The sequence below is a fragment of the Glycine max genome, chromosome 11, assembly GCF_000004515.6.
Source record: "Glycine max cultivar Williams 82 chromosome 11, Glycine_max_v4.0, whole genome shotgun sequence".
In the NCBI taxonomy this organism is placed as follows: Eukaryota; Viridiplantae; Streptophyta; class Magnoliopsida; order Fabales; family Fabaceae; genus Glycine; species Glycine max.
The window spans coordinates 5869050-5890163 of record NC_038247.2 but is presented as its reverse complement, the minus strand read 5'-3'; the positions used below and the strand labels follow the sequence as shown (position 1 = coordinate 5890163).

The 21114-nt window shown below is 32.9% G+C and overlaps 2 protein-coding genes across 2 annotated transcripts; both read right to left on the bottom strand.

Moving 5' to 3' along the window:
* Positions 1 to 7051: 7051 nt before the first annotated feature.
* Positions 7052 to 12330, bottom strand: LOC100805032 (protein EARLY-RESPONSIVE TO DEHYDRATION 7, chloroplastic). The gene is made up of 4 exons (XM_003537594.5): positions 11305 to 12330; positions 10201 to 10367; positions 8342 to 8426; positions 7052 to 7612 (listed from the first exon to the last, which is right to left on the bottom strand). The coding sequence occupies exons 1-4, from the start codon at positions 12204 to 12206 to the stop codon at positions 7423 to 7425; spliced, it is 1344 nt and encodes a 447-aa protein (XP_003537642.1). The 5' UTR covers positions 12207 to 12330; the 3' UTR covers positions 7052 to 7422.
* Positions 12331 to 14461: 2131 nt separating this feature from the next.
* LOC100803975 (26S proteasome non-ATPase regulatory subunit 4-like) lies at positions 14462 to 20881 on the bottom strand. The gene is made up of 10 exons (NM_001255493.2): positions 20793 to 20881; positions 20567 to 20680; positions 20181 to 20286; positions 17352 to 17466; positions 17057 to 17266; positions 16617 to 16929; positions 16255 to 16378; positions 15580 to 15683; positions 15413 to 15481; positions 14462 to 14803 (listed from the first exon to the last, which is right to left on the bottom strand). Exons 1-10 carry the CDS (start codon positions 20802 to 20804, stop codon positions 14753 to 14755), a joined length of 1218 nt encoding a protein of 405 aa, NP_001242422.2. The 5' UTR covers positions 20805 to 20881; the 3' UTR covers positions 14462 to 14752.
* Positions 20882 to 21114: the final 233 nt, after the last annotated feature.

Genomic DNA, 21114 nt, shown 5'->3' with positions numbered 1-21114 from the left:
TTTCCAGGTTTAGAAATTAACTAAATGGGGTAAAATTGAAAATAAGCGTGTAGCTCCTAACTTATAAGTTATATTATATTTCCACTAGCTTATCAAATCAACAGTTTAAAGTTAGTAACTTATCCAAAATGAGCTTCCTAACCAAATGCCTATGTTGTTACCATGATTAATTGAGATTTGATTCGAGTTTGTTTCTCAAGTTATTTTAATTATTTTATATTTTATTTGATTAAAATAAAAGTGTTTGATATGTAAATGATTTTTTTACTAACTTGTAAATTATTTCAAACACTACTTAAAATAACATTTGAACTAATAGATTTCTTAAAAAAAGTATCTACTTTCAATAATTTACTAAAATTTGTCAATTTTTTTTTATCAAACTCATTGATATTACAATGGTTATTACTACTGACTTGTAGTACAATAAATTTTATGAAAGTTAAAATTTACTCTTAAAAATTAAGGAAAAAAATAGTAAATTGAGAAATTAAGTTTTGATAAGTTCAATAGCTTCAATTGAACTATGAAACTAAACTCAACGTGATAATTGTTATTGATGACTGAAAACACTTTGCTGACTTCATATTCAATGGTTTAAAAACAATATGATTTATTGTTGATGAGATAGTAAGGCAAGAAACTCCAATGGTCCAATACTATTGGGGTGACGGTATTGATAAGTCTGGCTGCTAAATGGCAAGCACGGTTCAACCTAGAAGATTATTTAAATGTGGCACTATTACTATATGTTTAAAAATATATATAACCTTGGACATAGGGGGATCATTCAGGAAAAGATTACCCACAGACATGAGATTTTAAGTATCCTCCAAGGGGTTTCAAAACCACACTTTGGTAGAAAGTTAAGTACACTAGCTTTCACTTTCAAATAATATGATTAAAGGTAAGTAGACTAGTTTGTTCTTACCAAAACATATTGAAAGTGCAAATTACCGACTATTGACTAAGGAGGCATGTGAAGCTCGCAAGCATGATGACCATGTAAAGGAGGCAATGAATTTAATGATGAAAAGAGAATAATTTACACAACTTTAATGAATTACTGACTATTTTAGATTATTTGCCCAAATGCTATTAGAAACTTCACATAATAATGAATTAAAATTATTTATATGACAATTCAATTTGATTTTTAAATTTTTATTATCAAACATTCTACCATGTATATGTTTTTTCTTCCAAAATATTATTTTGGTATTGTATAAGTAGATGACATTTGAACATAGGACTAAAATAATTTTTTTTTCTTTCATATTACAAGGATTAAAAATATTATCATCTTTCAATATGAACTGAAATTACTGCGATTAGTAAACCTTCATACATCTTTTTTAAAAGATCATATTTTCTTTTAATCAATATATAGACGATAAAATTTATCTGAGAGTGATTTCACCATAACAGCAACAAGAAGAAAAACAACAATAACTATTAAATCCAACAACGTACAATAACAAACAACAATAATTATTATTAAACCCATTAATTATTAATTAAAGTGTTTATTTTTTATGAGAAAGTTTGCTTATTTTAAAATTAAACTAATTGATATTTATTTTTTAATTATAATTAAAATATGTAATTTTTAACCATAAATTTTATATTAAAATGTGTATATATTGTGAAAATATAATTGTATCTAAAAATTAAAGGGTAAAATGTCATTTTGATTCACGAGAGAAGTCTCAAACAAAGAATATTTTTAAAAATTGTTGCTTAAATTGTCATTTGTCTATTATGTTAAATTTCAATCCTCATTGTTGTTGTTATATAAAAAAATCATATATTTTAAAACAAAAATGACAATAATTCCTAAAGTTAAAGGACTTCAATAGTTGAAAGCCTTAAAATAAAAATTAGAATTATCCTTATTTCAAGGATTTATATTATAATGCTTAACACTTTGGGGACTAAGGATTTAAGAAAAAGATTCCACCGATTTTGAATTTGCTTCATACTCTCAAGGAGGAGGAGATCTCTTCTCTATCTAGGAAGCACTTTTCTAGAAGCAATGATCGTTCTTCCCATTTGAGTTGGTGGTTGTGAGACAATGCAAGCCTTTGGCGGCACGTCATAGGATATCCCAAAATCTCCCATAACAAAGTATAAAGACCTTGTAGATGGAGAAAATTTTAAGCATGCAACCATTTTCCATAACCATCACCAAGCTTAAATCTTTAGAGAATAATTTTCTTTTCCCCCTGTTTTCTGCGTAGCAAACGGATTAGTGTTCCAAACTAAGTAACCCACTCCACAATAATAATGTCCCTTCATTTAGATTAAGCAAAATTGCTATCATTCCAATCCCTTTTGGGCTATCCAAGTTCACACCAGAACATATGGTATGAACACAAGTACTTTAAATCACCAATGGCTAAATATGACATCTTCTCTCAGAATTAGTAAACTACTTTATTTTTAGAGACCGAAAACGTTTTATTTTTTTATTTTTAATATATTTTAATCCTTGACTTTATTTATAGTTCTTAATATTATCGAATAGTGAAAAATGTTATTTATTTTAATTTTTCCATTACAGCTTTTATTGATATTTTGTAATATTAGATAAAGATTAAAACGAGAATTTTATAAAATAGAAGATTAAATTTATTCCCGCACATAATTTCAAAGACTAAAATTGGAGTTTACTCTATTTTATTTACTATACAATGAAATATTATATTTTTCTTACTTATGCCAGTCAAATGGACTTGTTACTAGTGTGTGTATATATATATATATATTATTGGGTCAGCATCAGCTACATGCCCCCCAAAGGATAAACGTCAAAAAAGAAAGTAAATGCAAAATGTGTCAACCAAGAAAGAACCAAAGGGTCGGCATTATTTTATTTTTAGTTTTGTTGTCAAGTGGTGGTAGCTGGTAATCAATACATGATCCGATTCTGATCACAATATTTAGAAACAAATGAGTGTGGCTATTAAAAGAAAACTTAGCTGATAAAAATGTGGGCCTATTAGGCGTGCACTTGGTATAGTTGACTTGTCTGAAACCTCTAGAACACAGCTTTTGTGCTCCAACTCACTAATCCACATCAACCCCTTCCCTTTCGTGCTGTATCCTCCTCCATCGTTGTTGAGGCTTTGCAAGATCAATTGAACCACTGATTATGCTAAGGGTTAATTTAGCTCTTTTTAATGGTGTATAGTGGGAAAAAGTCTGAACTGCTAGGTGCCAAAAATTGCCCACGGTATTTCATTTCCATTGCATGGCTAAAAGATTATCGACCTAACAAGAAACAATATCATACATTAATTATTGTCCTTAAAGTTAAACCAAGTGGCGCACTTTCCTTTACCTAATAAACTCTTCTTGTCCTTTCTTCCATCAATGAGTACTGTGATTTTAATATTGTATTTCTTATATTGTTTCTTTTTCTTCCTTCACATAACAGATGAGGTAAATTCAATTAAATTATTATAACTTGACAATAATTAATATGTAAAATTCAAGTATGCATGTAGAGGGCATCCATTATTTTCCAAATTAACATGGTCGAGGTTGGCCACTTAAAATTCCATACCTAGAAAATATTATCCGGCGATAGAATTTTGGGGAGTATTTAATTTGAAAAACATTTTTTTTTAATTTTTACTTTCATAAATAATTGTAAAAGAGTATTTTTATTCGCCTTTTACTTTTTGTTTTTAAAGATTTAAATAAGAAACAGTGAAAGTAAGTTTTTCTTTATTTTACTGCATACATATCGCAAAATAGGAAATAAATTATAAATAATGTAGTACTTTTGCATATATTTATGAAAATAATAAATAATTTGGGTTAGAATTTAGATAGTGCTTGACATGAAAAACAAACATTTCGAAGTTAGGACTAAAAACGACCAAAATTTGTTAGATAAACTAACATCCAACTTAAAAAAATTTAGAAGCAGAAAAATGTTTTTAAATAAAAATACATTTTCAAACCTAACATATTTTTTATGTCTGTAGTTGAGTAAAGCCTATCACACACTCTGTGAATACGTAGAAGTTTGATTTGATTTCAGACCTTATAAATGAAAAAGATCTTTGTATGAAAAGATAAAATTTACTTCTTCGTTAATCTTTATACCCCGAAAGAAATTAATCTCTTGAAAAGATACTATTGGTTAAAAAAAATTGAAATAGGAGTAATTAACAAACTGTAAAGTAATAGTTCTTGATATACAAAATCTTAGGGCACTAACTAATTAAAGAAAAAAGAGTGGATGAAAGCGCTAATTCTGTTCTGTGACACTCCCTGTCATACTTAAAACAAGTTTTGTGTATTCCATGGAGGCATGCAAAGATACCAATTGTATGGATCAAGAAGGAATTAAATTTCCGTGGACCATAAACTAGGCGCTGAAATTCTAAGTTGTGATTTTCAAAAGGGTCTACGATAAGCTAGGGAAATTCCTTCTTAATTTGAAGTGATATATAGCTCTTTTAAAAAGATATATATCTTGGGAATTTTTAATGACAATAAAAGAAATCATCTTCATTCGGATCGGAGGAAAGATAAGAATGTCAAAATATCAATCAAATCATGGAGATTATGTTCAATGAAGGGAATCAAGTGGAATCCATGTCTTTTGGCAAATATATATGTACACAGTTCATTGTGCTAATTCATATTGGACGGCTTTTCCATTTCATTTATTCTGGACGACTTTGTAAACCAAAAGTATCTAGAGGGAACCTGTCATGAATTCAAGAGCAGTACAGTATAGTGTAACTGCAAAAATAGTTAATCATGACCATATGATATATCGAGAATGAATGGTTTTGATATAAAATATCTTGCAAATTATTCATCCATAAACAATAATAAATATTAATAATAATACAACATGTTCAGTTAGAATTCTACCACCGATTATATGACCATGCAAAATTGTTTTCGTTCAATCGACAGTTTTTAGTTTAAATCTTGGGTTTCATTTTAGAGGAACAACTTTATCTTCGTAGTAGTCTTATCCAACTTAAACAAAAAAAAAAAGGATTTATACCAAAAAAAAATATAATATCATTCTAATGTCAACTATTATGGTAAATTCCTCTCATAATAAATCAGTGTTTTCACAATCAGTACAAGGGTGCTTTAACCCTTCAATTTTTGAAACTTTTAGAAACGTTGTTTATTTTTAATTTCCTCAGAGAGAGAGACCCCTCTAATCAATATCCCTTCCTCTGGTGTTGTGATAAAATTTCAGGTAATCCAAGACCATAGTTTTTCAAGCAATCAACTTGCTGATAAATGTCCACGCCACATTTTAGCATAACTCATCTTTTAGCGGATGTTATTATAAATGGTATAATACTATAATATAGATAGGTTTAGGTTAAAGATTCATATTCATATATGCATATATAATAAGTCTTGTGCAGTAGTTCACTTTTTGTGGCGTTAATATATTTTCATTTGGCCTTTCAAAAAATATTATATATAATAAGGGTGAAACAATTCATAGTTTTTACACAAAAGTAAAACTTGAATTCGCTGCAAAGACTTAAAGAAGTTTATTATGGCCATCGAAATTTTGAGAGCTTGCGAGTTGCGATACACATTTAAAATAAAACGTCATTATTGTAACTTAAGTTAGTGCTTCAATCATGCTTTACCCTCCCGTGCCACAATAAATAAATAAATATTAATCTTATACAACAACTCATGATTCCATAAGCCACTACTGATTTGATTCTCTCTCCAAATTTATGTTTGAGAAGGTGACGGATTGAGTTTGTTAAATATAAATAAACAATTGAAAGATAGGATGTCAAAAAGTTTATAAAAATATTTTGCGCTCACGTAATATAATAATGATAATAAGAATAAACTTTACCCTTAAAAAAAACAATAAACTTTCAAGTTAATCTTTTTTCCTAAAAAAAAGTTAATCTTTCAGATTGATATCTATTCCTATTATTTCTTGAAAACTCGTTACTAAAATATTTAAAATATCCATATATTAATTTTTTAAAATTGTTGTGACCAAATTCATCCCCTCAAAGAAACAATTTATAACCAAAATTATCCTTTTGTACCATTAAATTAACTGAGAATTTGTGTTGTTCGATATTAGTTATTTGAGAGACATTCGTATCTCTGATTTAGGAAAAAAATAGCTATTTGATCATATTTTAGTCTTTATAAAAAAGAATACCTATAAGATTTATTATTTTTAAAGATTAATTTAATAAAAAAATTAAAAAAATTAACATCATAACATCTCAAATATTTTTTTAAAAATAATTCGGTGATGAAAATTTTGAAAATATTAATAAAATATGACATGTAAGTTTAAATAACTAGCATATCTTTTTCACTCAATTTTAAACAAAATATTAACTTTTTTTATTCATTTTACACCCTTTATCGCGCACAAAAGAGAGCAAATAATAAAGAACGAGATGTTTTATTTTCACCTTTTCATTTTCTACCATTTTTTCCCATATTGCTATACTGAAAAGAAGACAAAGTTAGGTAGTTGGCTCAATCTCAGTCGTCAGTCCGTAGAACAAAGTGTTTAACAATTAACATTGTCCCACCTCCCACGAATGCTGAACTGAAATGTCATATAACTGATAATTTATTTATTTTTCACTAAGCCGACGGTATTAGGAAAGAGCCCGTGAGCAGCTAGGAGAGGGAAGTAAAGAGTTAAAACTCAATATTCTAGAAAATATCAGAATACGTGTTAAAAAGAAATAAGTTTGGTGGAAATTATCTAATGTATATATCGCATTCTATGATAAATTGAGTTGATCCAAAAGTAACATCTGAAGAAAATTATGTATAACTAACTGAAGTGACAATAAATAGTATACACCTTATCAGGGCAGCTTTTCCTCCAGCACTGATTTTGCAAAACTTCAAATCGTCTACCCACACATTCAAAATTTGTCTGTACCTAAAAGTGGCACAAACAACATTAAACTGCCAGGTTCCATAAAGAGTGAAAGTGATATGTGATTACAAACGCACTTCGGAAACAACTGATGCCAACAAAGAACACACTTCATGGGAGAGCAGAACTACCAGTGATTTTAATTTCCAACATTCATCACCATACATTTGTGAAGTTCTTACAGCCCAAGCAATAAATACAGTTGCTACACACAGGCACATATACATACACACAGATTTGGATCCAGTCATGTTCTCCAATATCAAGATATGGTCTCGTTAAAGAAAGATAATATGCTTTTTTTCTCAATATAACTAGTGGATCTCGTGACCAATCATGGTGGGTTCTCACATGGTAAGAACAACAACAAATCATGCGTTGATGTTCCCCTGCCTTTTCTTAGAGAAAAAATGGGTAATGAAAAGTCATAAGCAGCAGCTTCTGATTGTAGGATGGATAAACCTGTATTGAAGATATCCTGGCATAAATTACTTGGAATTTTTAGACTTAAATTCAGAAGCAGCAGCTTTAGCACCAGCTTTGGCCAGGGAGGTAGGTTTAAGAACACTCTTAGGGTTGAGAGCCTTCCTAATCTTAAAAGCAGCCCATGCAGTACCCAAAGCATGACCAGCAGCACTAAACCCTTCACTTGTTGCTTCAGCTGCTTGTTCTCCATATCTGCAGTATATTTTATATTAGATTGTCAAATTCACTTCTGAACTGTTAGACAAGCACGATGGCTTTCCACTCGTCCTATATTTTATGCTTAAATTCTCAAAGCATGTCATTGAAAATGAAATAAAGTTTCCTATTAGGCAATGATTAAGGGATCAAAATGAATTTCTTTTTTTTTTTTGTAAGTGTAACAAACAATTAATGTTACCAATACATCCTCAATGTGATATCTAACAAAAGCAATGTCCTTAGGGCAATAGTAAGCAAAATCATTCATAAAAATAGAATATAGTTTACCTGGCCTAAGAGCAAATGTTAATAAATGAAAATCATATTCATTACTAATCCTAATCTCTCAAAGAATGAAGTATTGAATGCTTTAAGATTTTCAAGATATTAAACACTTGTACTTCCATCACTAGAATATTATATACTTGTGAGTTCAAGAATCTACGCATTCTTTGTGATCATACATGGAATAAATTTTTAATTCCCACTCTAAGCATGCAGATCTAGAACTCTGGGTATATGAAGTGGGTATTTTACAGACCAGTGCAAAATTACTTGTGTGCATATGCTCCAATAATATCATCAGTTAATCACAGCAGTAAAGCAAGAGAGCCATAACTTCTAATCACTAGTTTAGGAAAGCCAAATATTATACTATCGCCAGATTCAATCCCTAATCTATAGGTATTTTACACTCTAGATAATGCGTATATCAAGCTTTACCTGTGATCGACAAGCTCAGTTGTCACAGTTGATGATGTTGACATGACATTTTTTCCAGTTACTTCAACAGCATCGCACACTTTACCTATTTACAAGAAGTTTGAAACATAAGAGGGTATTTAAATTTGAAAATTTAAACTTTTCCAGGACAAACTTATCAAGCAATAACTAGCTCGGAAAATGATAAAGAATCAACAAAATCATGCTTGGCTAATCTTAGCAGTCCAAATATAATGTTTGGATGCTTATCATATAAGAGTTGTTAGTCAAATGAATATAAATGACTAAAAATTGATTATGGACAAGGATGGAGGTCCCTAACAATATGTAGGTGAACGAATCAAGGAGGTTTGATTAGAGGCAAGGCAAATGATCTTGATTTACTAAATTTGACATTTAACACCAGTCATATCAAACGACATACAATCCTGGGTTATGCTGATCTAACAATTCGCTGACAGTCTCTCAGATCAAACTCAAAATAGTTCTCTAAGTTTATGTATCTCCACATACTGCAGGATAACTTTATCCAAATGAAAAAGAAATGACTGAACACATGCACATGAATCAGCCGTGTGAAAATACAATTCCATCATCTGTGATCCCCATATCCAATTTCTAACAATACACTCAAGCACATCGGGGATGCACTTAAATGTTTTTCAAACCTACCCAACTTTAGAATTATTAAAATCCACAGAACATAAAGCACTCCTTACACTGCCTTCTCAATCACAAAAGTCTCCCTAAGCCGTTGACAGTTATTTGTATTTATAGGCAGTTGCTGGTCTACAGTTCATAACCGAAATCCATCCTTAATGGACCTAATTAGCGGCAGGCCTGGTCCCCTCCTTGCTAACATGACTAACCAATGCAACTAACTAACTTTTCCACTATGGGTTATCTAACAGAATCCGACTATGTTCTCTATCTAAACAAATCTCTACTAATGTGTGCGCTGCCAAACCAAGTGCATTACATTTCTCTCTCTATAGAAGAGCATCCTAGATATGAAAATAGATACTACAAGAGACAGCACTGGCAAAACATACTAAGGGCAGGGGGTGGCAGCTATCGCCCACCCCAAAAAAGGAAAAAAAAATTCACTGATGTATTGAATAATATCACAATAAAGCACCCCTACATATGTATATCCTCTATAGTCAAATCAGACAAAGAACCCATGTGACTGTGTCTCGTTCCTTATACATTAGCCATAAAGCCAAATGCCATTTTTTTACCAATTGATGTATGCATGCCAATCCGAGACCTCACAATGCCCAAGATTAAAAGATGTGAAGAAAGTTGCTTGTGTATTGAATAGTGAAAATGTTTTTAGGATATGTGTAGCATGTCAAATTGTCAACTCAATGTGATGTTTCCAATTTTACTGAAAATCATACTAAATCATCATAAATTTAACTTTGAATAATTTTAGCCCAAGGTTATTCTTTGAATTTGGACATATGATAAAACCAAACCCCACTGAAAACTGACCAGGCCTCATAAGCATTATTTAAGTCATATCAATAGGCAATGTAGGACCAAATACACCCCCTCATACTAAACATAATGAAGGTGCTACATTGAAGTATTGCACCCTCAATACAAAAGTCCATCTGAAGCCACCATGTAGAAAACAAAACTAAATTTAACAAAAAAAAAGTTCTTAAGAAGTTAAAATCTAATCTCTTTTTATTCCTTTGTTAATTAATTAATCTCGCATTATCTTGTCTTTGTCTAAAGAAGACAGAGGGTTATCTACTTCTTCCTTTCTTTATATTTGAAAGATGTTTCATATTTGGCTATTGGTTAGAATTTGGAACTCAAGCAATTCAGCAATAATATAACTGACATACTGAATCCATCCAACGATGCAAGCAGAACTTCCCCCGGTAGAAAGCTGAAAATTTTCTTTCCAGCTTTTGAGTTTATCACTGAACTGGTGAAAAATCCAGACACTTTCACGACACCTGAGAGGAAACCATTAGCTACTTTCTCTGTCATTTTAGTAACTCTTTTAACCCTATAAAAGAGATACATATCAAACCAAAAGTCCAAATTGTCAATTAAATAATCACTCGAACTGATCAAATAAAAAAGATAACTATAACAACTTAAAGTAGTTGACTCTGACTTCCTCGTTTAATAAACATTGGATATAGATATGACAGCAATATGCCGGGAAGAGCTAGGGTAAAAGAAAAAGATCATTTTATTTAAGTTAATTAATATTTTCAAATTTTTTAAGGAGGAAATTGCCACTGAAGACACAAGAGGCATGTCCCCTGATAATTATCACTACTTGCGAAAAAACATTTAACACTATTCTCGAAGCATACATGAGAGAATAAATAATGTATGGATTAATGGTTTAAAATGTTTTTCACTGTCATTCAATCATAAATTGTTGTATATGATAAGTTTATTAACGTTTACGATAATTACCTTAAAAATCATACCAACAATAATTTCTAAATTGTTGATACATTAAAAAATTTACACTTACAATACATAAAAATTAAAGTCATCATATATTACCATGCTATTATATGATGAAAATTATAAAATTAGAAGAAAAAAAATCATTAAATAAGAAGCAGACCTATAAAAATTTGTAACAAATTTTAGTCAATAACATTGGATGAATTCAAAAAAGTGTGTTAGAGTATATTGCTACCATTTCTCTTATGTTAAAAGTCATTTCAGAAGTGAGAGTAAATAGTCTATGTACTGATAGTGTGTAAAGAATTTTCACACTGTTATCTAATAACAAAATATCATGATAAGTATAGTGCCTTCTAGCACAACTACCCTAAAAATCATACTAGTTTTTACCCTAAAAATACATACAAACTAAACTCCAAGTTGATAATGTAAAAATCATTTGAAAAATAAAACAAAAAAATTAAATTCAAATAATAATAGTATTAGTGAATTTCTGAAATTGATTCAGAACCCACCTTTTAATCCGCTTCAATGTCTGAGGACTAACCTCAGCATGCGAACCAGGAGCGATCCTCTTCTTCATAACTTGATTCCCCCATTTCAACCTGTCCACGGTCACATCCCCACACCACAATATTCCCTTAACAACATGTCCAGAGCCTGCAGCGATCATCTTCGCAGTTTTTCCACTGTAATCCTCCACATTGGGCGCCAACGTGGTCCAATACGCCGCGCACCGCTCCTCCATCATCTCCTTCTTCTTCCCCGACTCCATATCCTTCGGCGAAACCTCACTCGCCACAGTCCCATCCAGAGCCTCCCCTTTCTTCTTCGCATTCTCCGAAACGCTCTGCACGGAGAAGCAACTGCAGTTCTCCAAAACCGCGTCCAGATCTTTCACTAATCTCTCCTGCCCCTTCGACGCGATCGTTAAGCCGTAGCTGAGCACATCCTCTTCTTCATCGGGATCGAAACCCTTGGGGACGCGGAAGGAGAAGAAGTAGTGCGAGTCGTCGAGTTTCACGGCGGCGGCGTCCTTCGCGAGCGGCCATTGGATCTCGTCGGCGACGCGCGCGTACACGGCGACGGCGTTGTCGCCCTGCCGGAGACGGATCACGGAGAAGTCGCCGCATGCGAGCTCGACGCTGTAGTCCTTGTCGACGAGGTTGAGGATCGCGCCGGGGATCCGGAAGAGGACTTCCTCGGTGGCCTCCGGCGGCGCAGAGGGGGAACAGGCGGCGGTGGCATCCTCAGAGAATAGGTTCTCGACGAGGTCGTTGTAGTCAACGGAAGGGTAGAGGCAGGGTTGCGAAGAGGACGAGTGATTGGTGATAAGGAGAGGTGAGGGAGCATCGGGGTTAGAATCGATTACTTGTGGATACAGAGAATTTCTCTGATTAGGGTTTTGAGAAGCCATTGATCAAAGTTGGAACTGTTGCAGTAATGGAGTGTAGATTTTTTGAGGGCGCGAGAGGGAAAGGATCGCACCAATAAAGAAGTGACGCGTGCGACTGGGACAGATTATAACTTCCGGGTAAAGATTCCCGCGCGAATACCCGTAAGAACTTGATATTTAAATTGATTTCTTTCTTATCCATTTTTTTACCTTTTCTGCAGCCTGTAATTTAATAATTGACCAGTACTACGAAATATGTAACCGTGTAATTATTTCTCATAAAAAAAATAATAAATTAACAAACTTTCGAGTCTATATATTCTGCCAATTGTGATAACTTCTTATCATCCATCAAAACCTAAAGAAACAAATCTCAGCCAATTCTAAACTTTTTGTTTGGTGTTACAGCCATTGGAATCGCTTGCAAAAAACAAATTGACTTTTAAAAGTAAGGTATCATCAGAAAAAAAAAAGGGTTAAGATGTGTTTGATTTGTGTTAAATTTGAACGTAGAGCTTTTTGTTGCGTTGCACCGATGCGCTGCTATAAAGGCTTAAAACATTACTTCATTGGGCCGCAATTGAGGAAGATGACGGCAGGACTTGAAGCTGGTCTTTGATAAGAATTGTAACAACCGAAGAAAAGAAAAGTAAAGGGAAAAACACAAAATAAAAAGAAAAGAAAAGAAAAAAAAAACACAAAATAAAAAGAAGAATTACGTAAAATGTAAAAAAGACCATGTTTTTTTTTTTATAAAAAAAAAAAGCTGGTTGCATGGGTCTGAATCTCAAGACATGAGAAACAGGACCAAAGCAAGACATGTAGATCCAAAATATATTAGACAGCAAAAAGAGAAATATAACAAGCACGTGGGGGATTAGGCCGAAACCTAGGCAAGAATCATCAGAACCTATAACAAGGCAACAAGTTCCTATTCTTTTCAAAATCTATCCTAACAAAAGCGGGGAATGAAGTCCCCCCCAAGTGAAAGAGACGTAAGAGATAACTCCAAAATTAACTGGCTTATCGACACAAGAGAAGGCATTTGTGCTCAAATGACATGATAGTTAATATTGGCTGCACTTGGGAGGGTACATTATTTTTTAGTGCCATATCAAATAAACACACTGAAGTGCGTTATTTTTTAAAAACCATATCATTTTTTTTTCTAACCGAAAAGTCTAGGTTAAGTTGAATTTCAGATATTCACCGAAATCACGACAGACCTTAAGGTTAATGAATATTCATAATTTAAAGATTATTCACATCGATGATTTTATTTTTTATTAACTAAACTGAACTAACCTTTGTTTTCTCATTTTTTTTTCTTTCACCAATATTTTTATAGGTATAATTATAGAAATGATCCCTTACTCCCAGCTTTTTTAAATAAAAAATAGTGCTTCTAAAATTCAAATTCAATCTGGCAACATTATAGAAAATGGGAAAATTAATTTTAGATTATAATCCACTTTCATTATAACCAACCACAGCTAAGTGGCAATAGATTGTTTATAAGTTTCACTTAGTTGCACTATTTTTGGGTGACAAGTTGAATCATTTAACACTATCAAATGGCTCGCCTAGGTTAAACACTCTCCAACAAACCAGGGTCTACTTAACGAAATGTAAATTGGAGTTTGCTCTACTTTTTTCTTTTGTTAAAATAAAAGTTTGACATTGTCAAACAAATTTAGTTAAGTCTACGCAGTTGATATAATTTATGAAAACTCAAATTCATTCAAAAAAAAAAAAATTCCACACAGCATGAACAAAAACATTGAAAAATGTTACAACTTTTTTTTCTGGACTTCGCAGTTTCAAAAAAAATGAAAAAAAGTAACTTGGCTTTAACTAAAAAAAATGTAAAAAAATGAGTGAATTTTTAGGAAAAAACTAAACCTTCACTCTCTTCCTACAATCCTCGCCCCCTTTCTCAAATCATTTCTTTTAAACTAAAAAGATAAAATTATATAACTTTTATTTTTAAAAGTATTTCAAGCTTTAACTTTAAAATAATTTAAAGACAAAAAATTGGATGGAAGGTGCATATCTAATAAGAAAGCCTAGAAAAGAGTGAATTTAAATCATACCACTATACATGGATAACCAAAATTCTAAATCACATGACTTCTTAGAAAAATCAAGTAATATATATATATCACATGTTCTTGACCATTCATGATAAAACTCATCTAATAAATCCCCGGCATAACATAACCTAAGCATTCATCTATATTAATAAAATAAAAGGTAACAATGAATTAAAACGGATTACCAAAATATGGAGATGAGATTGAAATACATTTTAATAGTTGAAACTTTCTTAGGTATTAAAACAGTCATTTAAAAGCCCTCGTCAGATGATAAGCACTAACCAAGAATAAGGCATGACAATCAAGAGCATTTTTTAAGTTAAAAATCATCCAATATTCAATCGAGAGACATGCATTGGGTTCCAATTAAACTGCAGAGAGACATATTGGAATAGTTCCCCGATTAGCAACAGCCGCGAAGAATGCTACCAACAAAATAAAAATCATACAGGGAAAAGTGGCTCTTAAAGATTACTTCTTCTCCTCCTCGTTTGATGGCTTGTCGTCATTCTTCTGTTGAGGCTGGATAAACAATACAATCAGAAAACTGATAGCAGCACAGGAAGTTGAGCAAAATACCACTTACCCCCACCCAGAAAAGAAAATGTTGAAATTTAAGATAGAGCACAAGGCATAAAACATCATAAGGTTGATAGCATATTAGTATTTTTATAAAATTATCGTTATCCATTAAAATAAAATAATATATATATACACACACACACTTCAGGGCAAACTTACGCAAGCACATCTAATAATATACTTAAAGGCACAATATAAACCTGAAAATACATTTTAAAAACAAGCACTAATGAAGTAATGAGTAACATAATTTCTAAAATTAGGTTATTAAGAACACATTTATTTTCTTACTCAACCTAGTATAATCAAGGTTGTGTGGTCTGATTATGTTTTCATATTAAAAAAACAAAACTAACTATTGTCCTTAAGGCATTCAATGGGCAGACATCATAAACACTTCACAAAGGATTTCTAATAAAAAAAAAAAACAATTAAAAGAAGGGAGAAAGGGGAAAGGTGTTCAAGGTTAACGTTTACTGGCCTGCACTGAAATTTTCTAAAAGAAATTCCTTTCAAATCCAATATATTCTTTTTCATAGAAAGACTAACCTCAGACTGATTTTGCATGGACGCCAGCAAATCCTTGACAGAAGGGTCATTTGGGTCAACCCCAGGAAGCTGCAGAACCCATGAATTATCGCTTAGTGCACAAAATACAGCAGATCAATCTATGTTAAAAGAACAAAACAAATAATCATGGAATTTATTAGGCATACCGATGCAAGGATAGAAGATACAAAGGATTGATCAGCTAACAATTTGCTCATGTCTGACTGGCTTGATTGATCCTTTGCACTATCTGTTATTGACAATTGAAGTGCTGCAAGCAATAAATGACCAGAAACCAACAAAAGATTATAACCACCACTGAAGCTTTATTGTGACTTAGAAATTCTAAGATGTATATTAATTAAACCCCATGTACAGGTCATAGTAGGCATATCAAAATCATCAAAACAAGTAGGAGTTATGTGAGTAAATATGTATATGCAGACAAAACAAACCCTACGCATTCAAATCCTACCAAAAAGGAATTAGAACTATCTACTTCACTAAAGTGCAAACACATGAAGAAATCATCTTAAATCATCAAGATATATAAACAAGGCATTTGTCATATAAAAGACGGGATGTGAAAAAGAAGACGCGATTTACAAAAACATGTGTTCATGCTTAATGTAAGAAATCTGACGCATAAAGAGCTGGACACTTAAAAAGGAGTTGTGTCCGTGTTTCCATGTTGGACAGATATCAGACATCACACTTCAATGCCTCATGGGAGTTGGGACACTTAAATTGTACTGTATTGCAGTGACTGTTGCCTACATTGTGACCCATGTCATTATCTCTGTTTCTTAGATGAAGACTGAATGAATAACATAAAAACTCACCCAGAGCCAAGTCAGGATCACTTGCAGATGCTTCAGACATATCTGTATCTTTTACATCATGGCTAATTGCAGAATCATCCATTGACATTGCAAGTGCCTGCTGTAGTAGGGCATTCTCATCATCCTGTTTCCATTTGAAGGTCAATACAAAAAACAACAATACTATGTTAAGTCCCATCTTCCTTGTGAATTTTCAAGCCTAGACATCTAATATGCCTTCACAATTTAATTACCTAGAATTACTATAAATTCTGAAAGTAGTCCAACCAACCAAATATTATAATGCATAGATTATTATATTCCAGTTTAGCAAGTAGAAAAACAAGCAATTACACATAGATAAATGCAACAAAAACACCAACCATCAAATCACTTGTCTTATTCTCAGCTTCAGATGTTGCTGCACCGGCACGCTCAGTCATTGTTGCATGTTGTGAGCTTGCTTGCTGCTCATCTCCCTTCTCTAGGTTGGCAGCATCCTCTGCAGCCTTTTTTGCAGCTGCTTCCTGCCTGGCTCTCTCCTCTTCCATTGAAACTCTTAGAGCAAGAGCCAATTCTGGATCCAAGTTTGGATCCACGCCAAACTCAAATCCGGATACACCACCAGCTGCAGCGGTGGCGGCAGCAGCAGCAAAACCACTTCCACCTTCCCCATCACCAGTAAAAATAGGCGTACTGCCACAAAGCAACAACACATGAATATCTTAAGAGAGAAACATAGATTGAACTTATATTAAGAGAGAAACAAAGGATAAAAAAGAAAGAGAGAAAAAAAAAAGAAGATGAAATTAAGCCCACAAACCTTATAAGTACATCAGAAAGAGCATTTGGACCAGATGGAACATGAACAATGTGGCTGGTATCATTATTGTTAACAGCTGCAAGGAGTGCTTCCAGCTTCTCTGTCTTCCCCTCATCTTCTTCACCAAAATTAACAATATCAAGTGCAACACTATTCTTTTTCAACTTTCTCCCTATCATCTCCAGCATCTTCTTTTCATGCTTGACAGGACTGAAAAACATGAATCAAGATAATTAAGACAAAATAACTACAAATAATACAATTTCAATATAGCACAAAATATAGCTAAGCATACCTTCCAGCAAAGACAATAATCCTCTGCTGTTGCTTTTTATTTTGCCGATGCTTAAGAGCCAATTGTGCCACCTGAATGCCAGCAGCTAGGTTCATCTCACCACCTATATCTAGTCCTAAATTGGGAAAAAAAAAAAAACAAAATGAACTCATTTTTAAAAAAAAACAAAAAGAAAGAATCCACAATGACACAACATGGTAGAAGAATATGCAGCACACATGTTTGATTCTTGTTTATCGTTTCAGAAAAGAGTTTAGATAAAGTTTAACCTCACCAATATACATGCCCTATAGAAAGCAACTTTACATAGCTGCTATTAACATCCAAAAACAAAATAGGCTCAACAAACTTGAAGTCAATTAACTAAACAATATTACCATACAAAATTTCCTTTATGAACTTGATAGGGCGCACCGTTCTATTAAGAAGGTTTATGTGAGAGTAAAGAAAGAAGTGAGGGGAATATATTGTATAAATCATGGTTATCGAATCGAGATTTGAATCGTAAATCGGAAAATCTATTTTACGAATCATGAATTGAATCATATTCTGATGTAAGATACATGATCACTAAAATATATGACATTTTTAGGTAAAAATGAGTGACTTGAAAAAAAAAACAACCTAATATATCATATATTCAAGTCATAAATCAAAAGAACAAAAAATAGTAACTACCCAAAGTGTTCAGCCCCTTCTAAAGTAAAACCAATAAGAAGAAATAAGTCTTGTACCTCAAAAAACTGAAAATGAAAGTAAAAAATAAGAGTTGAGAAATTAAAAGAGTAGAAGCCATAAAGCTAACAAAAAGAGAATAAGAGAGAGGAAATTATAAGTTACAAGAAATAGACTCATGGGACGTCCACAAGAAAAAGTAAGCACCACAAGACAAAAGGAAATTAAAAATTATAAAAAGCATAAGCAGTCAAGCGGCAAGTGACTTGCACAATCGCACTTCTCTTCACAATGAAATTGGTTGAAAGCTTAATAAGTTAATAATAGAGCCTCTCCTTCAAATAAAAAAATAGGCAATTGAAAATTGAAAACTAAAATTAAGTATTGAAATTTTAGTTTGGGCACATGCAAAACTGAAAGCGCCAGTTTTCCTCTTTTTCCTGAAAAAAAAAATCGCAGAAAAAGTGATCTGAAATGCTTTCTCCAAAGTCGGATCCCGCAAACCAGCCCAAATTGTTATTTTGATCGTGCAAGACAGCTCCAAAATCGTGAATCATCCGATACAGAAGCGATTCATACAATACAGAAAACAATTCAAGCCTAAAAAGAGTCATGCTACGATTTGTATCGCTGGACATGATTGTTGTTTCAAATCGGGATACAAATTGTATGATTCATACAATACGGAGAACAATTCAAGCTTAAAAAGAGTCATGCTACGATTTGTATCGCTGGACATGATTGTTGTTTCAAATCGGGATACGAATCGTATGATTCATACAATACTAATAACTATGGTATAAATAGTATTAAAGGAGAGAGTTAATTGTTAGACAGGTACTGGGAAATTGGAAATAGGTGGGAAGGAGGATTCTGGTCCCTCAAAGTGCCAGAACCAATTGTTTCTCTGTAATTATTACATTCTTGAGAATAACAGTCTTCACTTTCTTGCTCTTTCCATTATGTTTTTTATGCCGCTTTGGACCAGTTCCTAATAGAATTCCAGCATAATTTGTTAATCCCATCTCCCTACGGTGCCAAACTTGCGAGTTAACTCGTAAAATCATGCAATTTTACGATTCTAGGTAGGAAAATTGACTTAACTCACTTGGGAACTTGCTTCAGTGTAAACTCAAATAAACTTGTATAAACTCGCAAGTTAGAGGGCAATTGAATAAGTCTACACCAGAGTGATGCTCTACCTTCAAAAAAGATCAAAATAACAGTGCTTTATCACTTTTAAAAAACCCAAAACACGGCATAATGAAATTTGAATGTACAACCTTCAACCTCACAACCATGCAAACTTGACTTTAGAACTGTGTCCAACATCATAGCCAAAACCTACTTGCAACAAAGTGATTAACACAGCTCTGAGGAACCCATTGTTGCAAGCCTGCAATGAAGCCAACAAGAAGACCTAGATGAACCCTGCTCCATTGAGGTGAACAGGGCCCAACTCTCGCTGACGAGAAAGACCCATCTCACACAAGGTTAACCCAATTGCAATCCTACGAGCAGAAACCACTACCCACCAACTTTGTTGAATAACTAATATAGTAATAAATATTGTTTGGATATTCTAATGGGTGTTTTAATTATAAAATTTTGTATTAGGTAAACTCTGAACGAGTTTACGAGTCAAGTTTATGGAAGCTCTATGAGTTTGCGTAGACTCTCAATTTGACAACCTTGCTATCTGCTTCTATATCTTCTCAAAGGACTTAACAAGAATACAAATGCATCAGCATTAAGTCGTTAAGAACTCACAGGTAGTTGACAACAATCATTCATTATTATTTTTGCTAATGTTTTAGGGAACACATTATGAAATAAAAATTAAAAAGCACGTCTATCAATCATCTTAATTATTTAAAGAAAAAAGTATTAAATTAATTTTAGAGTTTCATTACATTTAATTTAGTTACTGTTCTTATTTTTAACCCTAATCCTAGGGGCACATGCTAACAAAACACTAATTTTAATAATAAAACTTGAATACAAAATATAGCCATTTCATAACACGGTTAGATTCAATTGTCACTCATACTAAATAATGGTTTTTCCAACAGAGCATAATCCAAATAATAAATCTAGAACATCTGCACATAAAAATAAAGGTAAAACATTCAAAAAAATGTGTAAAATACTTACCATGCATGCAGGCTAAGATCTTGCCCAGATCACTGGTAGGGGTAACCAAAACACGAACGCCTTTCCCAGCCATTGTGAGAACTCCCACTGTATTTTCCGGATTAGACTGTATGCATTATTAAAATCAAAACAATTCATCAGCACAAGTGAACCCTACACAATTATCTGAACCTCAAATTTAAAAACCTAATCTGAAATACAACATCAACAATAAAACGCTTAGTTCACCCAAGCACAAGCCATCTATAACATTCCGATTTCCGAGTCTTCTCTAATTCTATCTAATTTTCCAAAACTAAATAAATTAATGAAATGATAACAAATACAAAAATAGAGAGGGGGGTAAATGTAAAAGCATAATACTGTACGGTTTGGCTTAACCTAACCTGCGTTTTAGCACCGCATATGAGATTGACAGCGTCTGCTTGAGCTTGAAATCGAGAAGGAGAGTAATCTCCGTTACGCATCCATTCAGAATTGTCGATACAGATCATCGTCGCCTGTTGAAGAAAGCAATACAATCAAACATATGTTACCGCAACATCAATAAAAACCCTAGAAATTGGTATGGGGCTGTCTGAAATCAACGCACGAGGGGAAATCTGGGATTACCTCGAGCACCATTGTTGAAGATTCAGAAGCGAAAGAGTGAAAGAAGTTTGTTCTGTTCTGCAACCGAGTGCTTAATTCTTCTCCGAAACGAAACCAACAATCTGGTGCAGCGTAATAAAGAGGGAGACGAAACTTATTGGGCCTACCCAAGCGGGCCTGTTTTGAATTTATTAAGCCTGTTACTAAGGGAAAAAAATTGGGTCATTGCTACGTGCACCTATCAAATTGCTGGTACACTCAGAAATTTCACAATTTTCCCATTTTGTCCTTCCATAAAAGGATACAGATTAGCTAATCCGTATAAGACTTATGGATTAGCTGA

Excerpts from the sequence above, each read along its gene's own strand:
- LOC100803975 (NM_001255493.2), bottom strand. Across the intron at positions 16,379-16,616 it reads ATAAGACAAGTGATTTGATG|GATGATGAGAATGCCCTACT; the intron begins GTTGGTGTTTTT and ends AAATGGAAACAG. Across the intron at positions 15,684-16,254 it reads TGATCCTGACTTGGCTCTGG|CACTTCAATTGTCAATAACA; the intron begins GTGAGTTTTTAT and ends TATTGCTTGCAG.
- LOC100805032 (XM_003537594.5), bottom strand. The coding sequence starts at position 12,206 with ATGGCTTCTCAAAACCCTAATCAGAGAAATTCTCTGTATCCACAAGTA. Across the intron at positions 10,368-11,304 it reads ACATTGAAGCGGATTAAAAG|GGTTAAAAGAGTTACTAAAA; the intron begins GTGGGTTCTGAA and ends TCTCTTTTATAG. Across the intron at positions 7,613-8,341 it reads ACTGAGCTTGTCGATCACAG|ATATGGAGAACAAGCAGCTG; the intron begins GTAAAGCTTGAT and ends AATATACTGCAG.